The following is a 21,031-nucleotide window of genomic DNA, read 5'->3' on the forward strand; positions in this document are numbered from 1 at the left end:
AGCGAACACATGCATGGACTTCGAAATGATGTGCTGGTTGCGAATGATAGCAAATGGTTTTCATGCTTTCAGCCTGGCTTTTGTACTGTTCGGAGAATTACTAGCGGTTAGGAGTCTAAACGCCATCCGGCAGGCGGCAAATATCAACACGCACAAAAATGGCGATTGCGCGGAGGAACGCTGACCTGCGGGTATAGTAGCGATATGATGGTTACTGTAAAAAGTTCGCGAATGTGCGGACGGCTTCTTTCACGTATTGACGACAACCAGAAAGAGACAGGTCTTGGGCAGGTAGTGATGTGCAATATAAGAGTTCCAAACATAAGAGAAATAGGTGGAATGCGCCAGAATCATGGAAGGCGATAGCACGCAAGGAATGACGATTGAAGCGTTAATAGCTATCTTTTCTGACGAGAGCGAAGATGATGCTCAGCGATCCATAGCCATAACTGCGGAAAGGGACGACAGGGCTGAAAACATGATGCAACTCTTTATTTATGCAGAGCAGCTGACAGCGTGGGAACGGCCGTTTGAAACCACGCAATGTCCACATCTGTTAAGGGCGCCGTCTTTCGCTGAAACGCGTGAAGCACTTGAAGAAGTCCTTGGTGCAGCTCATGATGTGGCAGTGGTACTCGAGCCGGTCCTCATCCGAGAGCCGGCGCATGTAATTAGCAATTATATTGCCGAACTGGTCGCACTCGTCGTAGTAGCCGCCGATACTCAGTGACTGCACGCTTTCGGCATGCGGCCCGGTGATGCCGCTGCTGCCGCTACTGCACGTGGCTAAAGGGAGAATTGGCGTTACATCAACGCCGTCTGGGGAAAGCCGGACCTTCTTCGCGAGCGGCGGAGCCGAAGGCGACTCAAGGCGGTTGATGTATTCGGCGCAGTCGTCGGTTGAGTGCTCACTTTTGACAACCCCCGGCTGCCCAGGAGGCGCCGAGACACTGTCGGGCAAGATGCTAGGCTCGTCCGGTGCCACTACGCTCCCGTTGCCGTCGTCCAAAAGCACATCGTCACTATTTTCCTCGAGCTCGATCTGCGTAAATATCGTTATCTCAGAGCACAGAAATACTAATTTTGTACACGTCAGCACTTTATATAGTAAACAAAGTGATAACAGGAAATGTAATTAAAGAACTACATATGGAGCTACACGGCTGCGATAAAAAAGTCGCCCTGCGATAAGTGCGGTTTAAAAGCGTGCATATCGTCTAAACTTTCGAGGAGGAACCGTGATGAGCGCGAACGATTCGAGCGATTAACATCGCGCATGTTCGTCGCTTTCCGGTCTGACTCGAGATTACGTGGCATAGGCGCGTCTAACGTTGTCTTACCACTACTGTGAACTCGTCTTGAACTGCCGTGAGGGCGTAGGTAACCGGTAGCATCAAGAGCAGGCGCCACTCACCAGCAGCTCTTTCTCGAAGTGAAGCAGTGGACTGATGACGGCAGCCCGGAAGGGCTCCGAGTGAACCCGCAGGAAGCTGAGGCAGTCGAAGAACTTCCACCGACCGGTGTATTCGAGCTCTCCGTTTTTTGCCCGCCCAGTCTTGTCCTTCAACTCATCGTAGTACTGCCGCCTCTTGATGCTGTACACATATCGTAGGTTGTCTGCAATGGAAGGAGCGCATAGAACACTTGGAGATTAATTTCAAATATGTAGAGACTAATGTAGTCTCCTAGCCCAGCTCAAGCAGAATATGGGTCAATAAGCACTTCGCCGAGCATCCGGCTCTGTTGAGGCAAAATTATACTGTAAATTAGTGGACGATAGGCGCCCAAGTAGAACTGCTGTTCCGTCGTGTTGTGAACATGGTACGCGACAATGAATATTTCGTTTGCGGAAAATCCTGAAGAGTTGAAGGCCATACATTGCCAACGAACCGCGTTCGGACTTAAACACGTGCCGCGGAGAGATACGTGCAGACGTAACCTAGGCGTGTGTCCCGTGAAGATGCGAGTGCTATTGGCAAGCCCTAGTACGCGCGTTTAGCATGCTGCCACGAGTTGCGTGACCACTCGTCTTTCGAGAAAAAAAAAGAACTTACTTTAGAAGACCTGCAGAAATCGTGTGGCTACATATGCTCTTAGAGGATACATTAAGATTTAACACATACTAGCACGAGTCAGTTTGCAGGATTATTAATGGACGGCGCAATAATGCGAGTGCGAAGAAGATTATCTACCATAAGACGGATACAGAATGACGCCTCGTGGAAGACAGAAAGAGACGCCGCAAGGAGGCAGAAAGCCCAGTTCGCGTGCTTCTCAGACGCTCGTGGTGCCAACAGGCACTGTCAATACCAAGCCAGTGGTCGAGCTCACTTATAGGCGTATAGATTATCCGACATAGGGAGGGGCATGAGTATCGCACTAAGAGAAGGTTGAACTCACCACCAGTGAACGGTCCCAGCATGGGGAAATTCTTCTGGAGGTGAACGGCGAAGTGGTCCCAAAGGCGTCGCTTGAGTCGGAGGTTTTTGAAGCTCCTCGAGTCGTTCTTCCAGAGGCAGGGGTTGCTCTCAATGAGGGCGAACAGCTCGGCCAGTGACTCGTCGCTGTGAGTAGGCTTGACCGTCGCCAGCCGCTGCCCGGCGCCCCCGGACAGAGTGGCGGTACTGGAGAACTGGTGCATCGAGCCGTCGGCACAGTCGGGCAAACTCGGCGTCACGCCGCCGTCTTCGCTCGGAGCCAAGCTCGAGCAGGGACGACGCTTCTTCCGCATCGCTTCCGCCGGGAAGCTCACCGCAGCTCTGATTAGAGCCGGACGGGCCTCGAGCTTTTTCATGTTTTTTTCCTCGTCGGGGATCGCGCTGCGGCTCGTGGTCAATTGCTGGAAAAAAAAAAGATATCGCGCTCCCCTTATCACCGTCGGGGCATGATCATGCTCACAGCGGACGGTGTCGGTCGCCGTCAGGGCGAAATGACTTGGAGATGCGCACTTCACCGGTGCTGGGCTCTCCTCTCTCGTGACACGTCTTGCGTTCCCCTCTCCGCCGTCTCCATTCGATGCCGAAGTCGCGAGGCGTGCCTTTCACCGCGGCTGTATCTCATCCCTCGGCTCGCACTTTTCCGCTCGCGTCATTCAAGATCCCGTGTGTGGCCCGAACGGCGAGGCGCTTATCTCGCTTGGTGCGTCTTCGTAAAAGGGAGGTTAGCCGCGCGAACGCAGAGAAGTGCCATTGAAGGGTCGGCGCAGTTTAATTAAGATCTTTCACGTTAAAACATTTGGGATGTAAATTATCTTGGATGCCCATGAGCTCGTTTTTGCACTCTAAGCCGCGTTTCTCAAACTAGGCAGCCGCATGACTCGCCCGCATAACAGGATATTCTGAAGGCTAAAGGCGGCTCAATCTCTATGACGTCCTGGTGCTGAGCGCCAGGTCGCGGGTTCATCTACCGGAGACCGTGTTTCAATTATGGCGGAATGCAGAAATGCTAGCACGGTACGCGTTAAAGGACGCCAGGTCGTCCGAACCATTGCGGAGCCCCCAACTTCTTTAATAGGCCGTGTGTTGCTTTGGATCGCGAAACGCCACAATTTACTACAATGTGGTTGTTAGCCGCGCTTGTTCGTATGATGACATAATACGGCAAAACAAAGCAACAATGGGCCTAACACAGGAGCGCGCTCGTGTCGTTCATTTCTCTAGCCTTCTTTTAGAGCGCATCTCTTCGGCGTCCGTTCCTGCGGCGGCGAGCGTCGGCGGCCCTCGTCGCACCTCGACGTAATCGAGCGAACGAGCGCAGCGAAAGATGAAGGCGAACGCGTAGCGCACAGGGGGATGAAAGACGCGAGGAGGAAAGCGGAGAGGAGGGTGCAGCGGTACCATGAGGCGGAAAGCGGAGGAGGGTATGGCGAAAGCGCGAGAAGCGCAGTGCGGCGACGATGGCTACAAGATGGCGCCAGAGTAGCGCGCGTCGTCTGGGGAGTCCGTCGGCGGCGGCTGCTGTGAATCGCGCCCACGCGCTGGCCCCACGCACTCGCTCTCGCGATCTCCAGGTTAGAGAGGCAGTCATGCCGCACCTCGCTCCATTTGCAACCTGCCGCACGGGACAGGTTGTCCGCCTCAGTCAGTATATCACAAAATGAAAACTTCTGTAGAGCTGCGCTCGAATTTCGCATAAGGGAGTATTGTAATCGTCGGTGATATTTTCTTGCGGTATTTGCTGTATTATGTACACATAGCTTAGTGAAGTGTGTTTTGAGTGGTAAGAATTGTAATTGGGGAAAGGCAAAGAAGCTTCGAAGAAAAATATAAGTCAGATATATTTTTCACCAAACTTCTGAACATAATACCACTTTTCTTACAAAGCGATGAGCAAAACGAGAACAGGGTGAAAGCCGGAGCGAACGCTTCGAAACGTGGACTTGTCTTTTTCAAGTCTTTGAAAAAGACAAGTCCATCTTAAGAAACGTTGTCTTGAATTTCTATCTCCCGCCTTCCCCGTGTTTTCACCTTTCTTGCAAAAAATCATACATAAAATGTAGCTCGACAGGGCTCTCCAAGCCTTTTTAGCACGATATAGGTATTTCTTTCGTTGCTATCGACTGCTCGAGAGAAAGGGGGACAAGCGATAAATTTTTTTGAGAATGCAGCACGAAACATTGCGCGAACAAAATGCTGCGAGAGAAGACGCACCGCGGGCGTGCGCGCATGTCGACTGGCATTTGACGTTAAAAATCAGCAGGCTGGATGTCATCTGACGGCTGTCGAGCAATGAGTTGAACCAGGGGATCGCGTAGGGTGTTCTTGTTCTTCGGCCTCAAAAAAAAAAAAAAAACGCGAGCGCTATGCCTGGAGTCGCGGTTATAGTTCGTAGCAGTGAAGCGTGGGAAACAATAGCGCTGGATGATGCCAAACGGTGAGCGGAGAGTAATGATGCCACCAGCGACGGCACTCGGCACCTGGCTGTTGCATCTTTAGCCCACCATCCAGCGATGCTCATGATGCGTAGTCGTGAGCATCGTGAAGCACCACGTGTCGCCATGCTGCGAATCACGCTTCGCGCCATTCTGCTGCCATTTTCATGCCATTTCTCGTCATTTTCATGCCATTCTGCTGCCATTTCCAGTCATGCCATTTTCTGCTGCGCTTTTGGGGCAAAATACTGTTTGCCGCTCTTTGTGTGTTGGTGCCGGGCTGGTCGGTGCTGTGTTCCGTTTTCTCTTCTCATTTGGCATCTGGTCCTGAAGCATTTGTGGTATATTATCAAGCCAAGATTAAAACCCGATTGAAGCCCCTTCCTTAAAGATGGCATCTTGAAATAGAAGCATTGTCGTGTACATAAGAGTAGCCATAAAGGAGTCCTTTATTGGTTTCTCACAAAGAAAACTTCGCACTTGAATAAAAATGTGTCCTGCCCCGAAAGAGGGGAGGGAGGGGGGCGGGGAGTAACAACGCTTTTTTATGGTGGGCGCGCTCTACCATGGGGACCAACCAGCAGAATTACTGCATGAATTCTACTGTGTTGACCAGCAAAATGCATGCGAGCTGTTTTTATTCACAATCGCCATTTGACGCTAAGCCGCATACGGCAGTATGTGTGGTCGTTGCTTTTCAATATTATGGCCTTATTTTGACTTCCGGAGATTAGCCACAAATAGCCAGATATTGCAGGGGCTGAAATTGTAGTCTGTGCTGTCCACGCAGTCTCCGCACGATCCCGCGTGGTCCCGTCCTTCCCCTTTTGTGACGTGTCGATTTTTTTTTACTTTTCCTAACAGATCTTCCTCGCCGCTGCTGCTAGTGCCCCAACTCTGCCAACTGGGCGCTTTCTCACAAACGTACACATAGCCGCAAATCAGGTAAGCGTGAGGTTTATCTTTGCACCTTCTGCACTCAATTCCACCACGTTAATGAAACCTCGCAAAGCCTCTGCCATTTATATAAACATGCACGCATGTCTTGTGCCAATAATCTCGACGCAATGCTTGTACCTGGTGCCCATAACCTATCGTCAAACTCCTGGCGATCTCAGAGTTGTTCTTCTCGCGTTTTCCACAATGAAGCTACGCGCATATATTAAAATCTATTGGACGATCAGCGCAGAAACATTGCATATAATTGGTTTTAGAACATTGAGGAAAAGCAACAAGGCAAGTAAAAGCAGGTGACAGCTATTTAATGTGGTGGACAAACCTCTGAAATATTTAATACTAGCACAATAATCTTCTCTTGAGAATTCTATTCGATTCGAGAACTTCTGATTCAGAAATATTATCTCCTCTTCTCTTCAACATGGCGATGTGTCGCCTCGCGCGCGATCTGGATCGGATACCCGACCTAGGTTACACGCTCTACGCGGACGACATCACGCTGTGGACGAGCAGAGGTTGACTAAGGGATAAGGAATATACGCTCCAACGCCCAGTATTAGTGGTGGAGAAATTTTCTACATGGAGTGGCCTGAAGTGCGCACCCGAAAAATCTGAGGTCATCCGGATACACTCGAAAGGCTACAAATCCAGAGGATCGATTAACATCGTGGTTGACGGCCAATCAGTCCGAGAGGTACCCACGATGCAAGTCCTGGGTTTGTGGCTTCAGAGCTACGGGAGAGCACTACAGACACTCAAGACCCTCAAATCCACAGCCCACAACATAGCCCAAATGATACGTAGCGTGACGTATCGAAAAGTGGGAATGCGAGAAGACGATACCCTAAAGCTCGTACAGGCCTTATTGCTTAGTCGAATCACGTATGGCTTACCGTACCAAATCCTGAGCAGGGAGAAGGAAAAGCAGGCTAACACAATAATCCGAACCGCTTTCAAAGCTGCTCTGGGCCTGCCTAAGTGTACTTCAACGGAGCGCATGTTAGCTTTGGGAGTGCACAATACTTTCGACGAACTGAGGCAGGCCACCCTGATGCGACAGAGGGAGCGCCTCAGCTTCACAAAAAGTGGTAGGGCAATATTGGCTAGACTCAATATCCCAGCATACCCCATTTATCTCATAGAGCAGGCCGTACCTCTCCCTCCTCCGATGAGATCCAAAATTACAGTAGCCCCAATTCCAAAGAATATGCATCCCGAGTACAACAAAGAAAGGCGCAAAGCACGCGCACAACACATTCAATCAGCGTACTGTAATAACCATAGCTACAACACGTACTACACGGACGCAGCTGTGTATGCAGAAGCGACCGGGCAGCGCTACCAAAGGAGGTACGCCCTGGCAGTCCTGAACGCGATCAGCCAACAGCAAATTACCGCGTCGGCCACGGCGGGATCCCCCACCTCGGCTGAAATATTAGCAGTGGCGATCGCACTCGCTCACGCGGAGCGTTCGCAAAGGGACGCGGTCGTGGTCACGGACTCGCAGGAGACATGTCACACGTTTCTCAAGGGGCACGTGACTGCGGCTAGCCTCGCGATAATCCCCAAATCCTTCAACCACCATCATCGCCTACTCTGGTGCCCGGGCCACGCGGGGGTACAGGGGAACGAAAAGGCTAACGCGTTAGGTCGAGGGTTCACTAACCGCTCGACGGCGTCCTCTTCTAACCCCAACAACCCGCACTGTCCCTCAGAAAATTCCACAAATTTAAATGCCGAAGACATCCTTGCTCATCAGCGCGGAGTCCGCACAAAATACCCGCCGCCTCACCCACAACTTAGCGGGGAAGAGGCCGCCGATTGGCGTAAAATACAGACCGGGGTATTCCTCCATTTAAAATTGCTAAACGCCATGTATCCCACTCGTTATAGGGCCAACTGTCCTTGGTGCGGTGGCATACCTAGCCTAACACATATAACCTTGGAGTGCACTAAGCACCCTCATAGGCGAAATACCAGCAACACAATGGAGCAGTGGGAGGCACAGCACGCCCGCTCCGACTTGGCAGGACAAAAGTCCTTAATTAGCCAGGTCAGGCAGGCCGCAGAGGCCAGTGGGGCCCTGGACTGAGAGGCTCCGACCACCCCTCCTTCAAATATTTTCCATTGAAATAAAGTTTCTATTTCTATTTCTATTTCTGATTCAGAAACCCCAAGCATTCGTTTATCGCTCAATAAATATATACGGGAACACGATTGCGATCGGAACCTGCAGGGAGAAAGGATTGTGCAAGTGCCTGGGTGCATTCTGGCCGCTCTCCGTTCCCTGCGTTAATACAAGTCCGGCCGTGTCGATCACCACTGCCGAATGACACGTGACATTCGCGCAGCGCAGGAACGGTCTGAGCACGTGCAACTGCACATTTATTTTGCACGATAACTTGCAGTCATGAAACTAAGTTCTCTTGCTTTAAAGCCGTCTCTGTATTTAATCATCATATTCACTGTATCGAATTACGTGAACTACACTTTTCATTTGCTTCGCAGATATTAATAGGTTTGCATGTATAAAAAGGCGGTGTCTGTCGATCTAGTAATGTACGTGTACTTGGCTTTTTTTTCTCAACTATACCGGTTCTTACTTTCAATCGTACGTTAGTATCATAACCAACCGAATACTCTCCGTACATATCGTGGCGTGTAATTGTTTTGTTTTATTTGTGTCGGGGTCAGGACTCTCAACTTTTGTTATTACGCTTTCGTGATTTCGGCTGCGTCGCACGCACGTTCGTCAATAATGTGCGCTGTGTGTTTCGAGAAAGGACTTCTTGCTTTTTCTGATTACATCATTCGCGCACTTGAATTCGTGAGTGTCGTAGTATACTGTCGCTATGTGGCCTGGTTATTTGTAACCTATATCTGGCGCGTTCTCTTTTATTTTTTTTTCTTGTCTCACGGTCGGTCGTCGTTAGTGTGGAAGCGATAAACGTCGAAGCTGAAGCCACATCGGCACTTTTTTTCTCTCTCTCCCTTTCTGCAGTCAAGAAAGCGGGAATAAGTAGGTGGTTGTCTCTTCCGCGTTCTGTTATTACATTCTGGTCAAGCGATGTCGTAAAGTTTGAGCTGGCCTGGGCGTACCTCTTGCTCGGTACAGCCGCATGGCCTTCGTCTGCACATTACTCAGGGACGGGCTGATGTCTTGAATCCAGTGTAGCACAATAAATAGGCGACGGTTTGGTACCCACCTAGGAGTGGCTTGGAGACAGATTTATTCCTTTCAACCAAGAAACGTCCTTGTTCCTGTTATGGCGAGACTCACTTCGACAATCCGTTGGCTCGTAAAACTCCCGAACCCGTTCACCCACAATCCACGAGGTTTAACGTCCGAAACGGATACCAAGGCTACACAACAAACGCGTCATCCAGTGTAGCGCTTAGATTAATTTTGACAATTTGACATTTTTAACAAGCAGCCGCCGCTCACAAACATTACACCATAACACTTGACCAAGCCTAACAGTCACAAGGTTAGTTGTAGCAGTAAAACGTAAGTACCCCAGAAAGTGGATGAGAAAACGGCGCCGCGGTAGCTCAGTCGGTAAGAGCATCGCACGCGTAATGCGAAGTTGTTTTTTCAGGTACTTTCAATTCCATTGTTTATAATTACCTTAACTCAATTAAAAAGTACAAGTCATTTCCCTTCTGTTGTCCTTGGTGTCTTTGTTGCTTTCTTAGGGTATAAATGTTCAATTTTTTTTTTTTTTTGAAGCCGACATCTCTAACGATTGCGCCACGGCCACGGACTCAAAGAAGTTCACTGATGTCCGCTGCCAAACGGCGACGATTTCCCGTCGGGCTCATCATCTCGGCACACCCTATACCGCAGCGTTGATTGAGCTGCGGCGTCCTGCAACGTTAGCACCCGTGGGCGACCGGCGCCATCCATACTTCGCTCCACCAGCGTTCGCATTGCTCTCGGACTCTTCGCGTGATTGCGAAGCAAATGCGCAAAAGGAGCATGAGAAAGAGCGTGAATAAAGATAATCGTTGATAGCATCACCTTTTAAACGGAGGGGGGGGGGGTAGTCGTCCAACTGTCAGCATATTGTAAACTAACATTTGCTTCATCTGCTTTATCTCTGCTTCATCTCTGCTTTATCTCGTAATGTTACCGCGCTGGCTGTCAAAATCCCGTCTCCACCGTTTCCTGTTTTTTTATTCCACCAGTACTCTCAACGTCTCGTTTATCTCTAACACTGATCAGTTAACACTCCCATAAGCTTTGAATCTCAGTGTTTGCACATGGTGGACGTGCCCTACGGTTCTAACTGAGTGAATGTCTTGGCATTCCATTACAATGTATGGAGTCATCTCCAGAGTGCAGTGCACACATGCCTGACCTTGCTGCGAATAGATGCTCCTGTATGTTTTTTGTCCTCGGGCAACTAGCTCGGACATTAAAAAGCAAGGTTCTGCACTTCGTCTTGTAGAAATTTTATTTTCGTTTTCCTTGCTTGCCGTCTTTGAAAGGTTTCACAAAATTTGGAAGACAAGGTCTTCTTTGGAGACGTCACACGGGTTTGACGTACCTGGGATCTCGGTATCCATCTGGCCTCTTGGGAAACGAAGACTGAATTTTCATGCCTCTTGAGCGTCATAGCGAGTCGCAAAAGGTGACAAAATGTAGGTCTCAACGACAGAAAAAGCGAGAATCAGTCGCAGAGTGGGTAAAATTGATTTAAGGGGCGTAATTAACGCCCATATAGTAAAAACATGAACCGCATCGCGCCATAGACTGCACTATCTTCGGGATAGGTCCACCTAGCCTCTTGGTTAGTACAAGCAAGGTGTGTCAACCCAATTTGACGAGGAAGAACACAACGTTGACGTACATGCGCGTAGAAAAAGCGAATGCAATAATTGAACAGGTGTAAATACAATAGACGGTCTGAAAAAAAAGTAAGGTCTCAATGCACTAAGAAAGTAATCCAAGTAATGCAAAAATATGCAATTATAAAACATGGTATCTTTATTGCCCCCGCCTCCTCCATTTCAGTACATGTAAATACACATACCATGTAAGTACGTCGATATTACCTTTTTGGGCGTCGACTTTGGTTGACACACCTTTCTTGTTTCCATGCTTTGCATCAAATTTACCATCTTTGTTATTCTGACTTTCTTTTTATGACTACAGCTTGCTTATTTGTACTTCTAATTACCCTGTCCTCTTCCCCATTTCTCTTCCTCCATGCTTTTGAGGGGCAGACATGTGTGCCCTCCATAAAGGACTACCTGCATGGTGTAAAAAGGACAGAAAGGACAGCGGTCGCCTGCTGCATGCACGCTGCGTTGTCCTTCAGATTGCTGGGGAACATTTTGGCATTGTCCAGGAGTTTCCAGCAGTATTCCACGTGGCACTACACTCAAAGAGGAAAAGGAGGAAATGGGGTATTGAGGTTACTCCTTTAGGGGAGGAACTCATCTGCCACAACCCTTTCTCCCCTTAGAGGATAAGTGCGAGGGCAGGAACTTTTACTCCCCATGCCGTTACTCCTTCGAGAGCTAACAGTTGCTCTTTTCCGATGCTCCTCAAAAGAGTAACGGTCATTATTTCGAAGCTCCGCAAAGGTGGAAGCAATGATATTAGGCATTTATACCCTGATAAAAAAATTACTGAGCTAAAAGAAGAAGGGCCCGAAAGTAGGATTGGAATTTCGTTATAGCGTGAGCTTGACAAGGACAACAGAATTATTATTTGTTTTGAACACATATACACAGTTATCGGGAAAGGGAAAGCGAGCAGCAGGCTGGCAACTGCCACCGGAAGGGGCACCACGCCTGCCTACTCTTCTGAAGGGAGGTGACAGCAACACAGAAATGGAAGGTAGGAAGGAGGGGAGGAAAGAGGAAAGAAAGGCACATCTGACACACACAGCGCTATGTCTGTGTCAGTATAGCGCTGTGTGTGTCAGATGTGCCTTTCTGTTGTCCTTGTCAAGCTTGCGCTATAACAAAATATTGTCTCAATATCCGCTCCTTTCAACCGACCACAGTGGTGAAGTGGTCAGAGTACCTGACTTGTGAGCGGGAGGACTTGAGTTCGAATCCTATAAGGATAGCTATAGGGGCTTGTTGGTACGCCATATCTTATTTTGTTATAGCGCAAGCTTGACAAGGACAACAGAAAGGCACATCTGACACACACAGCGCTATGTCTGTGTCAGTATAGCGCTGTGTGTGTCAGATGTGCCTTTCTGTTGTCCTTGTCAAGCTTGCGCTATAACAAAATAAGATATGGCGTACCAACAAGCCCCTATAGCTATCCTTATAGGATTCGAACTCAAGTCCTCCCGCTCACAAGTCAGGTACTCTGACCACTTCACCACTGTGGTCGGTTGAAAGGAGCGGATATTGAGACAAGGTTAAGCATCGGAACCCAAGTGCGGCTATATAAAAGCGGACTCGGCATTTTGTGCCTGCTATGCAGTGAGAGTCTAACGTTGAGTGCACTTGCAACCATACGCGACTGCGAAAAGAAATCAGCCCGAGTATTCTTAGGGTGATTTAAACTGAGGCACTACGCAATGTATACGTGTAGGGAGCTCAAACGGGCGCCCTCAAGACGACAGAGAAGGACAACTTCTCTTTCGCTTAGTGTGTCCCGTCCCTACCATTTCATTCCGCTCAATCAAAACTTGTAAAACGCGCAGTAGTAACATCGTGGTTAAATAATTCTCTGACGAAGTCATGTGACCACAAAATGGAAGCCAGTTTCAGAGATCAGGCCAAGTGCCTCGCAGATTCTGGTTACCCGATGCATATGCTCACCTCTGTCGCGGAGAGCTTAAGCAGGAAGTGCAAAAGCGCGTCGAACGGATACAGTGCCAATGCTAGTGCAAAGAAAGTTGCTGTGGTACCATACATTCATTGCATTTCACATAAGCTCAGAAGAATAGCGGCGAAATCGGGGGCAGACGTGGTTTTCGCTGCCCCTGAGCGTCTACAGAAGCTATGCAAACAGGTTAACACAGAGAATAACAAAAGGCACGCATGTTCTACTCAACATCGCAAAGAATTTGTAACCTGTACTCATAACGTTGTCTATGCCATTCCACTTTCATGCGGAAGTACGTATGTTGGTCAAACCAGCAGATGCATCAATGAGAGATTAAAAGAGCATCGATATAACGTCACTAGGGTAATCTCGGGTCATTTGGGTATTCACTGCCGAGATTGTTCCTGCAAGCCCATGTTTGAAAGTACTTCCATTCTGTATACGGCTCATAGCAGGATGGCGAGGGAGATTGTGGAGACTTACGAGATTGTGGAGACTTACGAGATTGCAAAATTAGGGGGAAAGTGCGTAAGCAAGCCTTCAGTATCGCTATCTGAAAAGGAGATACGATTCCTCGGTTTATCTTTGTGACCACTGCAGTACATTTTCCCCATGCCTTGCACACGTGTACCGTTTATCGAAATTCACCACTGAATGTTCTTTTTTTTTTGCTGTTACGTTTGTTTACGCTCGTACGGTATATATTTATCGATGCGTGCGAAAATAAAATCTATAGTAGAAAGTGAAGCGCTGGTGCCTGTGTATATGTTTCTTCCTACGTCCTCGTACAGTCGCGCTTATACACTCTACCATGGATTCTAACCAACTAACCCGCCAATGTGTTTTAACCAAGTTCAATTATAGACAATACTGTTTTTGCCGCATCACTCCATGATATGGACGGAAACAGCGGAGCGCATGGAGTGTAACTGTTGTCGTTCGTCCTCCCGTTGCTCTGTTTCCGACCAGGAACTAAACACTTACTCTCCGAAATTTGCACATGGCACGCACATTCATGCAGTTAGTCCCTTGAGGGACGAAAGCGCCCTCTTTAGAACTAACTGCCGAGTTACTCCCGTTTTCCCCTGGATTTTTCTTAGAGTGTAGATATCTCTCAAACTTTCTCAGTAGTACCGAGTGTTCTCAATATCAGGTGCAAGTTTCGAGGAGTTGGGGGATCATAAACTGCTGTTCGAAGTATAACTGAGTTAGGTAAGCAAAAAGTCACTAGAATCTGGGAATTGTTTTCTTCTTCATTGTGCTCCCTTCGGAATGGGGCCGCCGCAACTGGGAATCGAATTCGTGATCTCGTGATAAGCAGCAACGCTTTATCTATAGTGGAGCCACAATGGCGGGTCAGAGCAAAAGGGATGCTGTGCTTGATGGACCGTGAGTCTCTCAAATGAGCAGCAAAAGACTTCAGTGCTGTGGCCCAACTTTACTCGCCGCCGTGCGCTGAATAAATTATATTTTTATATTTCATTTTTAGTGAGAGGCGCTAGCTTCAGCGCACCGCTTTTACTTTTCGCTGCAAAGTGACCTTAGCGCGATCTGATGAATGCAAAAAGAAAAAAAAAAGAAGGAAAAGAAAGCGAACGACTTCTAAAAAATAAAGACAAGACGGCAGTGGCGACGACGGCGGATCACGGGGAATGTATGTTCTTTGGGACTACAGATATTGGGAAAAGTCTGCAATGAATAGTACGTTTTACTCTTGGACAGTTAGCAAAAGGAAACAATCGATGGGAGAAAATGAACGCAATTGAAAAAGAGATTCCTTAGTAAAAGTTTTCACTTTTACTTAGTTCTTTGCCACTCGTAAAGCTTCTTCAGAGTGGCCCATCATAGAGATGCCGCTTCATGGATACAGGTATTCTCTGTCTTCGAAGAATATTTTGGACAAGTTGAGTGCCCATTTCAAAGCGAGCTACTGAAAGGGCTACAGTACATAAAAATTTAGATAAGCTATCAAAATAGTAACGTGCGTTCTGAAGAGAAGTAGTTCACGTTTTTTGCAGAAATGTCTCTTTGGGCACGTTCTTAAGCGTTCGTGAGGAAAAAAAAAGAAGAAAAAAGAAAACAGAAGTAGAGAAATACAGTTTGCCCGATTGGAGCTCGTTGCTTTTCCTCCACAATTCATTGCGTTTCACTAGCGACGCAATAGCTAATCAAGAAGAAGAGGACAGGATTCTTACCGTTTCGACTGTTAGTGAACGTGCCTAAGTGCCGCTTAATTTTGCGTCGCAGTGAAGCAAATGGATAGTGTTTTGTGACGATTGAATTGATTATATAGTTGTTGCGGTTCCTACCCGGGGGGGGGGGGGGATGAGGTGAGGGGGCTTGGGAGCATTAGCACCTCCCCCAAATGTCACACAGATGTGAAGGTGCAGGCCGGCAGACAGGCAGGTCAGACAAGAAGGCATGTAAAGTAATAAACGTTAGAGTGTATTGGGTGAACTTGTGTCCTTACGCAAACGAACCACAGACAACTAGGCCATGCTGATAGCAAAAGCCGCGGGTCGTCAAATCCCAACCTACCACACTCGTCCATTCGTTATTTATACCTGCGCCAAACGATCAAGTACATTCCAAAGCATGCCTCGCAATATCCATAACTCGCAATATCCAGAACATGATATTGCGAGCGTGCCACAACCGAAAGGCAATAACAAAACGCGTTGCGAAATAGAAAACACACGGGGCAATGCCTTCTGGTTTAGAGTCCCTGGTGGGTACGCCACCGGGCTGTACGGCCGGTCACAGTGGGGTCGTTTGACTGTAAACTTAACCTAAGAGGGTTTGAAGGCGAGCTGGTTGTATGCATGCATCCATGGTAGAAAACAGCGCTGAAGACACACACGTGTGCGCGCGCTGTCCTAAGTGCATGACCGGGGAAATGCAGCATACCTCTGAAGGAACGATATCCAATTGCAGGAGAAAAAGGAAAGTGTCCCAAGAGAATATTCCTACATATCAATCGCACATTCTCAGTACTATAACAATGTATCCCCGCGTCGCCATTTCCGTGCAGCACAGTAAAGCCCGTGTTAGCGTATCAGAGCCGAATCGGAACCGGCTGCTTGTTCCAGTGAAAAGAGGAGGACATCATCCACTGTACGCTACTGATGCTTCCGTGACGCTTCCATTCAGTCGGAGTCGAGCGAACGCCGACCAGCTTCCTCTGGTTCCACTTTCTGGCCGGCTGACGCGGCTCGTAGCGTAGACTGTGCTGCACGGAGTCAGTGAGATAGAGTATGGGTTGTCTAGTTGGCGACGCAGACAACCTAGTTTTTCGAACAAGCTCCGCGTCGTGGCTTATGGCGCATCCTTGTGGCCCCGTGCTCCGCTCCGCTTTCTCCTCTCCTGTCACGTCGTGGCCAAGTAAAAGTAAACCCGGCAGAAGGGGATGGCGTGTAACTCAATGTCACGTTGTAACAAGATTCTTGTGCCGCATACGGGACGTCGCAGCCTGCACGCGGCACGCCAATTTATTTGGGGCGCCTCGTGTATACGGCGCTGCCGTCGAAAGAGAAGAATAGTTTACTTAGCGGAATTGGAACGGCGCACGCAGGAGAAAGCCCCGCACCAACGATAGGGAGCTGCAGTTGCGTAACCGGATGGCAGAGGGCACCAGCCAAAATAACGAAGCAACGCATCGCCTGTTGGGCTGTGATGCATACGACGCAGAGAAAAGAAAAAAAAAAGAAAAAGAATGATATTCGTGGGATGCCAAGCGCCAAAGAAATTATTTGCAATGAAAGCAAGGCTTTGTGAGCGACAGCTGTTTTGAAGGCGGCACCTGCAGTTATCAACTACGGGGCCTTGATATCACACCGGCTCTGAGTGATCCTATATATTATCAGTGATAAAAGAGGGCGCAATATATTGCAGAAATTCACTAAGAAAAAATGCCCATTTATTCCTTCGAACGTGTCTCTCTCGCAGTCTGAACAGGAAGTAGAGAGAGATTGGTGAAGCTCTGTTCGCGAAATTGAGAAATAGCACTAAGAAAAAATAACAATAAGACGAAAAAGACAGCCGTTGTTGATCAACTGCTACACTGACGTCAAGGAGCAATCTTTAAAACGAATAGCTTTTTTAGAGCACAGCTCTTAGGCGCCCGTTCCTGCGGCGAGCGTCGGCGTCGGCGTAACCGAGCGAACGAGCACTGCAACGAATGAAAGAGCGAACGCGGAGTGCAGCGGGGCATGGAACACACGAGAAGATAAGCGAAGGAGGAGCGTACAGCGGAACCATGAGGGGGAAAGTGGAGCAGGAGAGTACGGCGAAAGCGTGAGAAGAAAAGCGTAGTGCGGCGACGATTGCTACGAGATGGCGCCCGAGTAGCATGCGTCGCCTGGGAAGTCTGTCAGCGGCGGCTGCTGGCGAATAGCGCCCACGCGTCACCCACGCGCTGCCTCTCGCGAGCTCCCGATTAGCGAGGCAGTCGCGCCACGCTTCGCTCCGTTTTTTGAACGCGCCGCATGAGACAGGTTTTCCGCGCAAGCCAATACAGCGAAATGAAAACACGTATACAGCTGTGCTAAAATTTTGCATTAAGGAGTATCGTAATCGTCGGTGAATTTTTTGTCGCTTTTTCGGCCGTTTTCGTGGTTGGTTGGTGGTCGATTGTCGATGGCAACTAGGCTGTAGATGGTACGACTCGGCTAGGAAAGCGTCCGTTTTCTAGCTGTCTCTCTCGGTCGCTGTCTCGCTTTGATCCCTTCGTTCGTTCGAGCTAGTTGCTTGAATTGACAACCATTGTAGAGGGTTTGTGAAGAATTTCTTTTTTCTTCGCATTCTAGACATCATATGGAGTTCCTCTATTTGCTTGAATTAAGCATTTGGCTTAACGTCCTAATTACCGGTGTTTCAGCGAACACTTTCAAAAATTTTGAAAAATTGCCTGTGGCAGATAGCATCATTCTGGTCGTTGAGCAGGTCCACTCGAATAGGCGCACATTACTTGAACAAAATATTGAAATGCATAATGGGCTAATTAAAAAACTTACTAATTGAGTTTTTAATTAATTATCTTATGCCACATATTGCAATTTACCAATTTTAGCGGGGAGTTCGCAAGGCGCATCCACTTGGGACGAATTTTCATAATGACACAGGTTTCGAGATAGTAATTCTCAAATTTTGTGGACAAATGCATTGACGTTCCAGTTACTTTTGTGCTAGAATGCATACAACGATATTTTGTTTAGAAAGTAATTGGAACCACAGTGCATTCTTGCCGCAAGTTTGATGACGCGTATCTCCTAAATGGTGTCACCCACATAAATGTTTTCAAGGGGATATGGCTTTCAGTATCACCCGCTAGAATTTGTACATACATTGCAATATCTGCCATAAGGTAATTGCTTAAAACGTAATTAGTTCATTTTAGGTAATAAGTTAATTATGTAGTCCAATTGCTAGTGCAAGTAATGTCCACCTCTTCGAGTAGACAAGCTCATGGACTTGAATTGTGCTATCTGCCACAGGCAATTTTTCAAAATTTTTGAAAGTGTTCGCTGAAACACCCTCTATAATTTGCCGGACCGATGCGTATGCGTGTTGTATTTTGCAACGGTAATATTTCCAGCAGTTGTCGTGTAACGAATAACAGCTGCACAGATTCTGAAGAACGCAGATATTGAGTTCCTGTGTGTAATTCAGCCGGTTAATTTCGCGGCATAAAACACAATGAATGCCTTCTTACTGTGCGTGCGTGCGTGCGTGCGTGCGTGCACGTGTGTGTGTATGTGTGTGTGTGTGTGTGTGTTTGTGTGTGCGTGTGTACAAATTCCACATTTTCGGTACGTACAAATATATCGTGGACTTAACGGACAGCAGTGATACCAATTTCCAACGACCTGCCGTGGTCGCGTAATGGCTTTGACGTTACGCTGCTAAGCACGAGATCGCGGTATCAATTCTCGTCCCCGACTGCCACATTTCGATGGGGTCGAAATGCTAGAACCCCGGTGCTTTGGGTGCACGTAAAATAACCGCAGTTGGTCAAAATTAACACACAGTCCCGTACTACGGCATGCTTTATAATCAGATCATGGTTTTGGCGTGTAAAACCCGAGAAAAATATCGCAATCTCAGACAATGAACAGCTTGTGGCATCTTTTGATACGTGGTGACGTATTTTTCCATGGGCACTAGATACAGGTTAAATTCCAATATCTGCCATTATAGAATGGTCTCTCATCGTCTGAGGGCGAGAGATTCCACACTAATTGATTGGTACATTTCAGAGACAATTTCTACTTATAATTTCAGAGACAATGTGTGTTCTGTAACTTTTATCAGTGTAGTGTAATAATTAATTTTTCATGCCATTAGCATTTTGCGGTTTGGTGGGATGTCTTGTTTGTTTCATCTCAAGCCAAGATGCGTTTTCCACGTTTGTGATATCTTATGCGCTTTGCTGTCAAGGCAACATTTAAGCATGATTAGAGGCTGCTTGTCACTGGCCATGCACTGACTCTGCATTGTGCATGATATATACGTTGGCAACTTCGTGTCACGCTCTTAATGAGCCAGGTTTGTTTCATTCTAAGAAATGGTAAAGTTTGTGATTGTTATTTCTTTTTCTATCTATGTATACATATATTTTTTGTCTCCCCTAGTGTTTCTTTAACTACGATTTTGAGATTGCAGGCTGTTCAGTTGCGAAACTTCTCATCATGTCGCACTTAATAAGCAACAAAAAACAGTTACCTACACGAAGCAGTCAGGTGTCTAAAGCAGGCATTCTTATTTTGCCAAGTCCATCCCTCATCCAGTAAGTGGACTTCCCAGAAGGCTTCCGTTAGATGAGATTTCTGTTTTGACTTGTAAATTGATGATCAACCGGAAGCACTTTTTACGTGTTTTCGCACCCGGACGCGAACCAATATTTAATACATTTTTTACGCCTGCATTATCGCAACCGCCTGCAGCTGCGAGAGCTGAGGATAGATATTTCATCCATCCGCAAAAGACGGAACGCTTCACTCTCACCATCGCAAACGCGCACAATATCGTATCGCAGGATCACTTTTCAAGTCTTGGAAAAGCAATTAACCAGGCCGCGAGGGCGCTTCGTTCGAGGTAACTTACACCGCAGAAGAAAAGAAAAATCACACCGACTGCCTAGCCTCAGTCAATTACTCCGCTAAGTGACTCCGATGCTATGCACCCCTTAGCATGAATTGCCAACCACAATCATACGACTGAAGGAATGCTTACAAAAGTGAGGCATAACACTGGTTTTCGCTTGAACGCAACTGGGCTCTGCTCAATAACTATTGTTAATTTGCGCACCTGCAACCGGGAGGATTCAACCAGCAAGTGGCGGTTCGCATTATCCGTGACATGTCGAAACTTGTAGTTCTCTAGCAGTCATGGTGCATGAGTCAGGAGCAAAACCAACGAGCCACAAGGACAGTGGCGCCTTTTTTGAAGGCGTCTTTGCTCTGCGACCAACTTTGATTACGCGGTGAGCTCTGTCGCATGTGGGCGCGCATCAGCTGTTTCCTTCGTTCCTTCTGCCTTTCATTTTTTTTTCCTTCCTGCCCGGTTCACTCTCCACCGGTGTAGGCTAGCAAATCAGGTGCGACCTGGTTAAACTCCCCGAGTTTCTTTCTTCTCTGCATACGCGCGCACTCCAACAACGGGACGTGTACAGCACGCAGCGATCGCAGCGGCCTCCGCATTTCGTCAAGTCACTTCGGCTTTTGTGGAGTCATACAGCGTGTGTGCGCTTCAGGTACGCGATGTCGCAGAGAACGCATAGATGTAACTGAGATAAAGCGATAAAGCTCGCCGTTGCCTGGCTGGCACCCCACTCAAGTGTACGTGTAGCGCACCTTTCTTCATCGGCCTAATATCTGGTGCGAGACGTCTTCACGCGCGCCGTGATGCTGTGAGGGCCAAGACGCCATGAGCTGGGAATAGCGCGTACACCGGTGAGGGGGCTTCTGCTTCGATAACGCTAGAAGTTGGGAAAATTGCTAACGATTTGTATTAGAGAACGCAGCGTGGCGCAGGTGAATATATGGAGAAAGGGGAAGACGGAGCGAGGAATTTGTTTATTTGGAAATTCTTTAGAACCGCAAATCCATAATATTGGTGCAGACGTGAAAATTGATGGGAAAAAAATGTCCGACGATTACGATACTACCTAATGCGAAAATGGAGCGCAGCTTTATATGTGTTTTCATTTCGCGATGTTTTGGGGCAAAGAATTTGAGACCGAAATCACCGCACCGACTGGCAGGGGGCCAGTGCCGTCAGCGCCTCCGCAGAGGGAGGGCAGTATTGGAACGCTGGCATGATGAGCGGCGTCTACCCTGCACGTAGGTTGGGGTACAAGGTGATTAGAAAAAATGGAGGATGAGGAGGAGGAGAGAGGGACAACGAAA

General features: G+C 48.0%; 2 protein-coding genes across 2 annotated transcripts in view; one reads left to right on the plus strand and one right to left on the minus strand.

Annotated features, from left to right (window-relative positions):
* Positions 1-471: 471 nt before the first annotated feature.
* Positions 472-2,845, minus strand: LOC142566410 (uncharacterized). The gene is made up of 3 exons (XM_075677383.1): positions 2,401-2,845; positions 1,415-1,617; positions 472-1,042 (listed from the first exon to the last, which is right to left on the minus strand). Exons 1-3 carry the CDS (start codon positions 2,792-2,794, stop codon positions 557-559), a joined length of 1,083 nt encoding a protein of 360 aa, XP_075533498.1. The 5' UTR covers positions 2,795-2,845; the 3' UTR covers positions 472-556.
* A 2,886-nt stretch (positions 2,846-5,731) lies between these two features.
* Positions 5,732-21,031, plus strand: part of LOC142566359 (neuropeptide F receptor-like) — a 338,465-nt gene continuing 323,165 nt past the window's right edge. The window contains exon 1 of the mRNA XM_075677302.1: positions 5,732-5,815. The gene's annotated coding sequence lies outside the window, so the exon portion shown is untranslated. The remainder of the gene's footprint in view (positions 5,816-21,031) is intronic.

The sequence above is a fragment of the Dermacentor variabilis genome, unplaced genomic scaffold (assembly GCF_050947875.1).
Source record: "Dermacentor variabilis isolate Ectoservices unplaced genomic scaffold, ASM5094787v1 scaffold_12, whole genome shotgun sequence".
Taxonomy (NCBI): domain Eukaryota; kingdom Metazoa; phylum Arthropoda; class Arachnida; order Ixodida; family Ixodidae; genus Dermacentor; species Dermacentor variabilis.

What these genes read in the sequence shown, in the direction of transcription:
- LOC142566410 (XM_075677383.1), bottom strand. Translation starts at nt 2,794, where the DNA reads ATGAAAAAGCTCGAGGCCCGTCCGGCTCTAATCAGAGCTGCGGTGAGC. An exon ending in GCTGGGACCGTTCACTGGTG is followed by an intron (nt 1,618 to 2,400) that starts GTGAGTTCAACC and finishes CTTCCATTGCAG; the next exon opens with ACAACCTACGATATGTGTAC. An exon ending in ACTTCGAGAAAGAGCTGCTG is followed by an intron (nt 1,043 to 1,414) that starts GTGAGTGGCGCC and finishes ATATTTACGCAG; the next exon opens with ATCGAGCTCGAGGAAAATAG.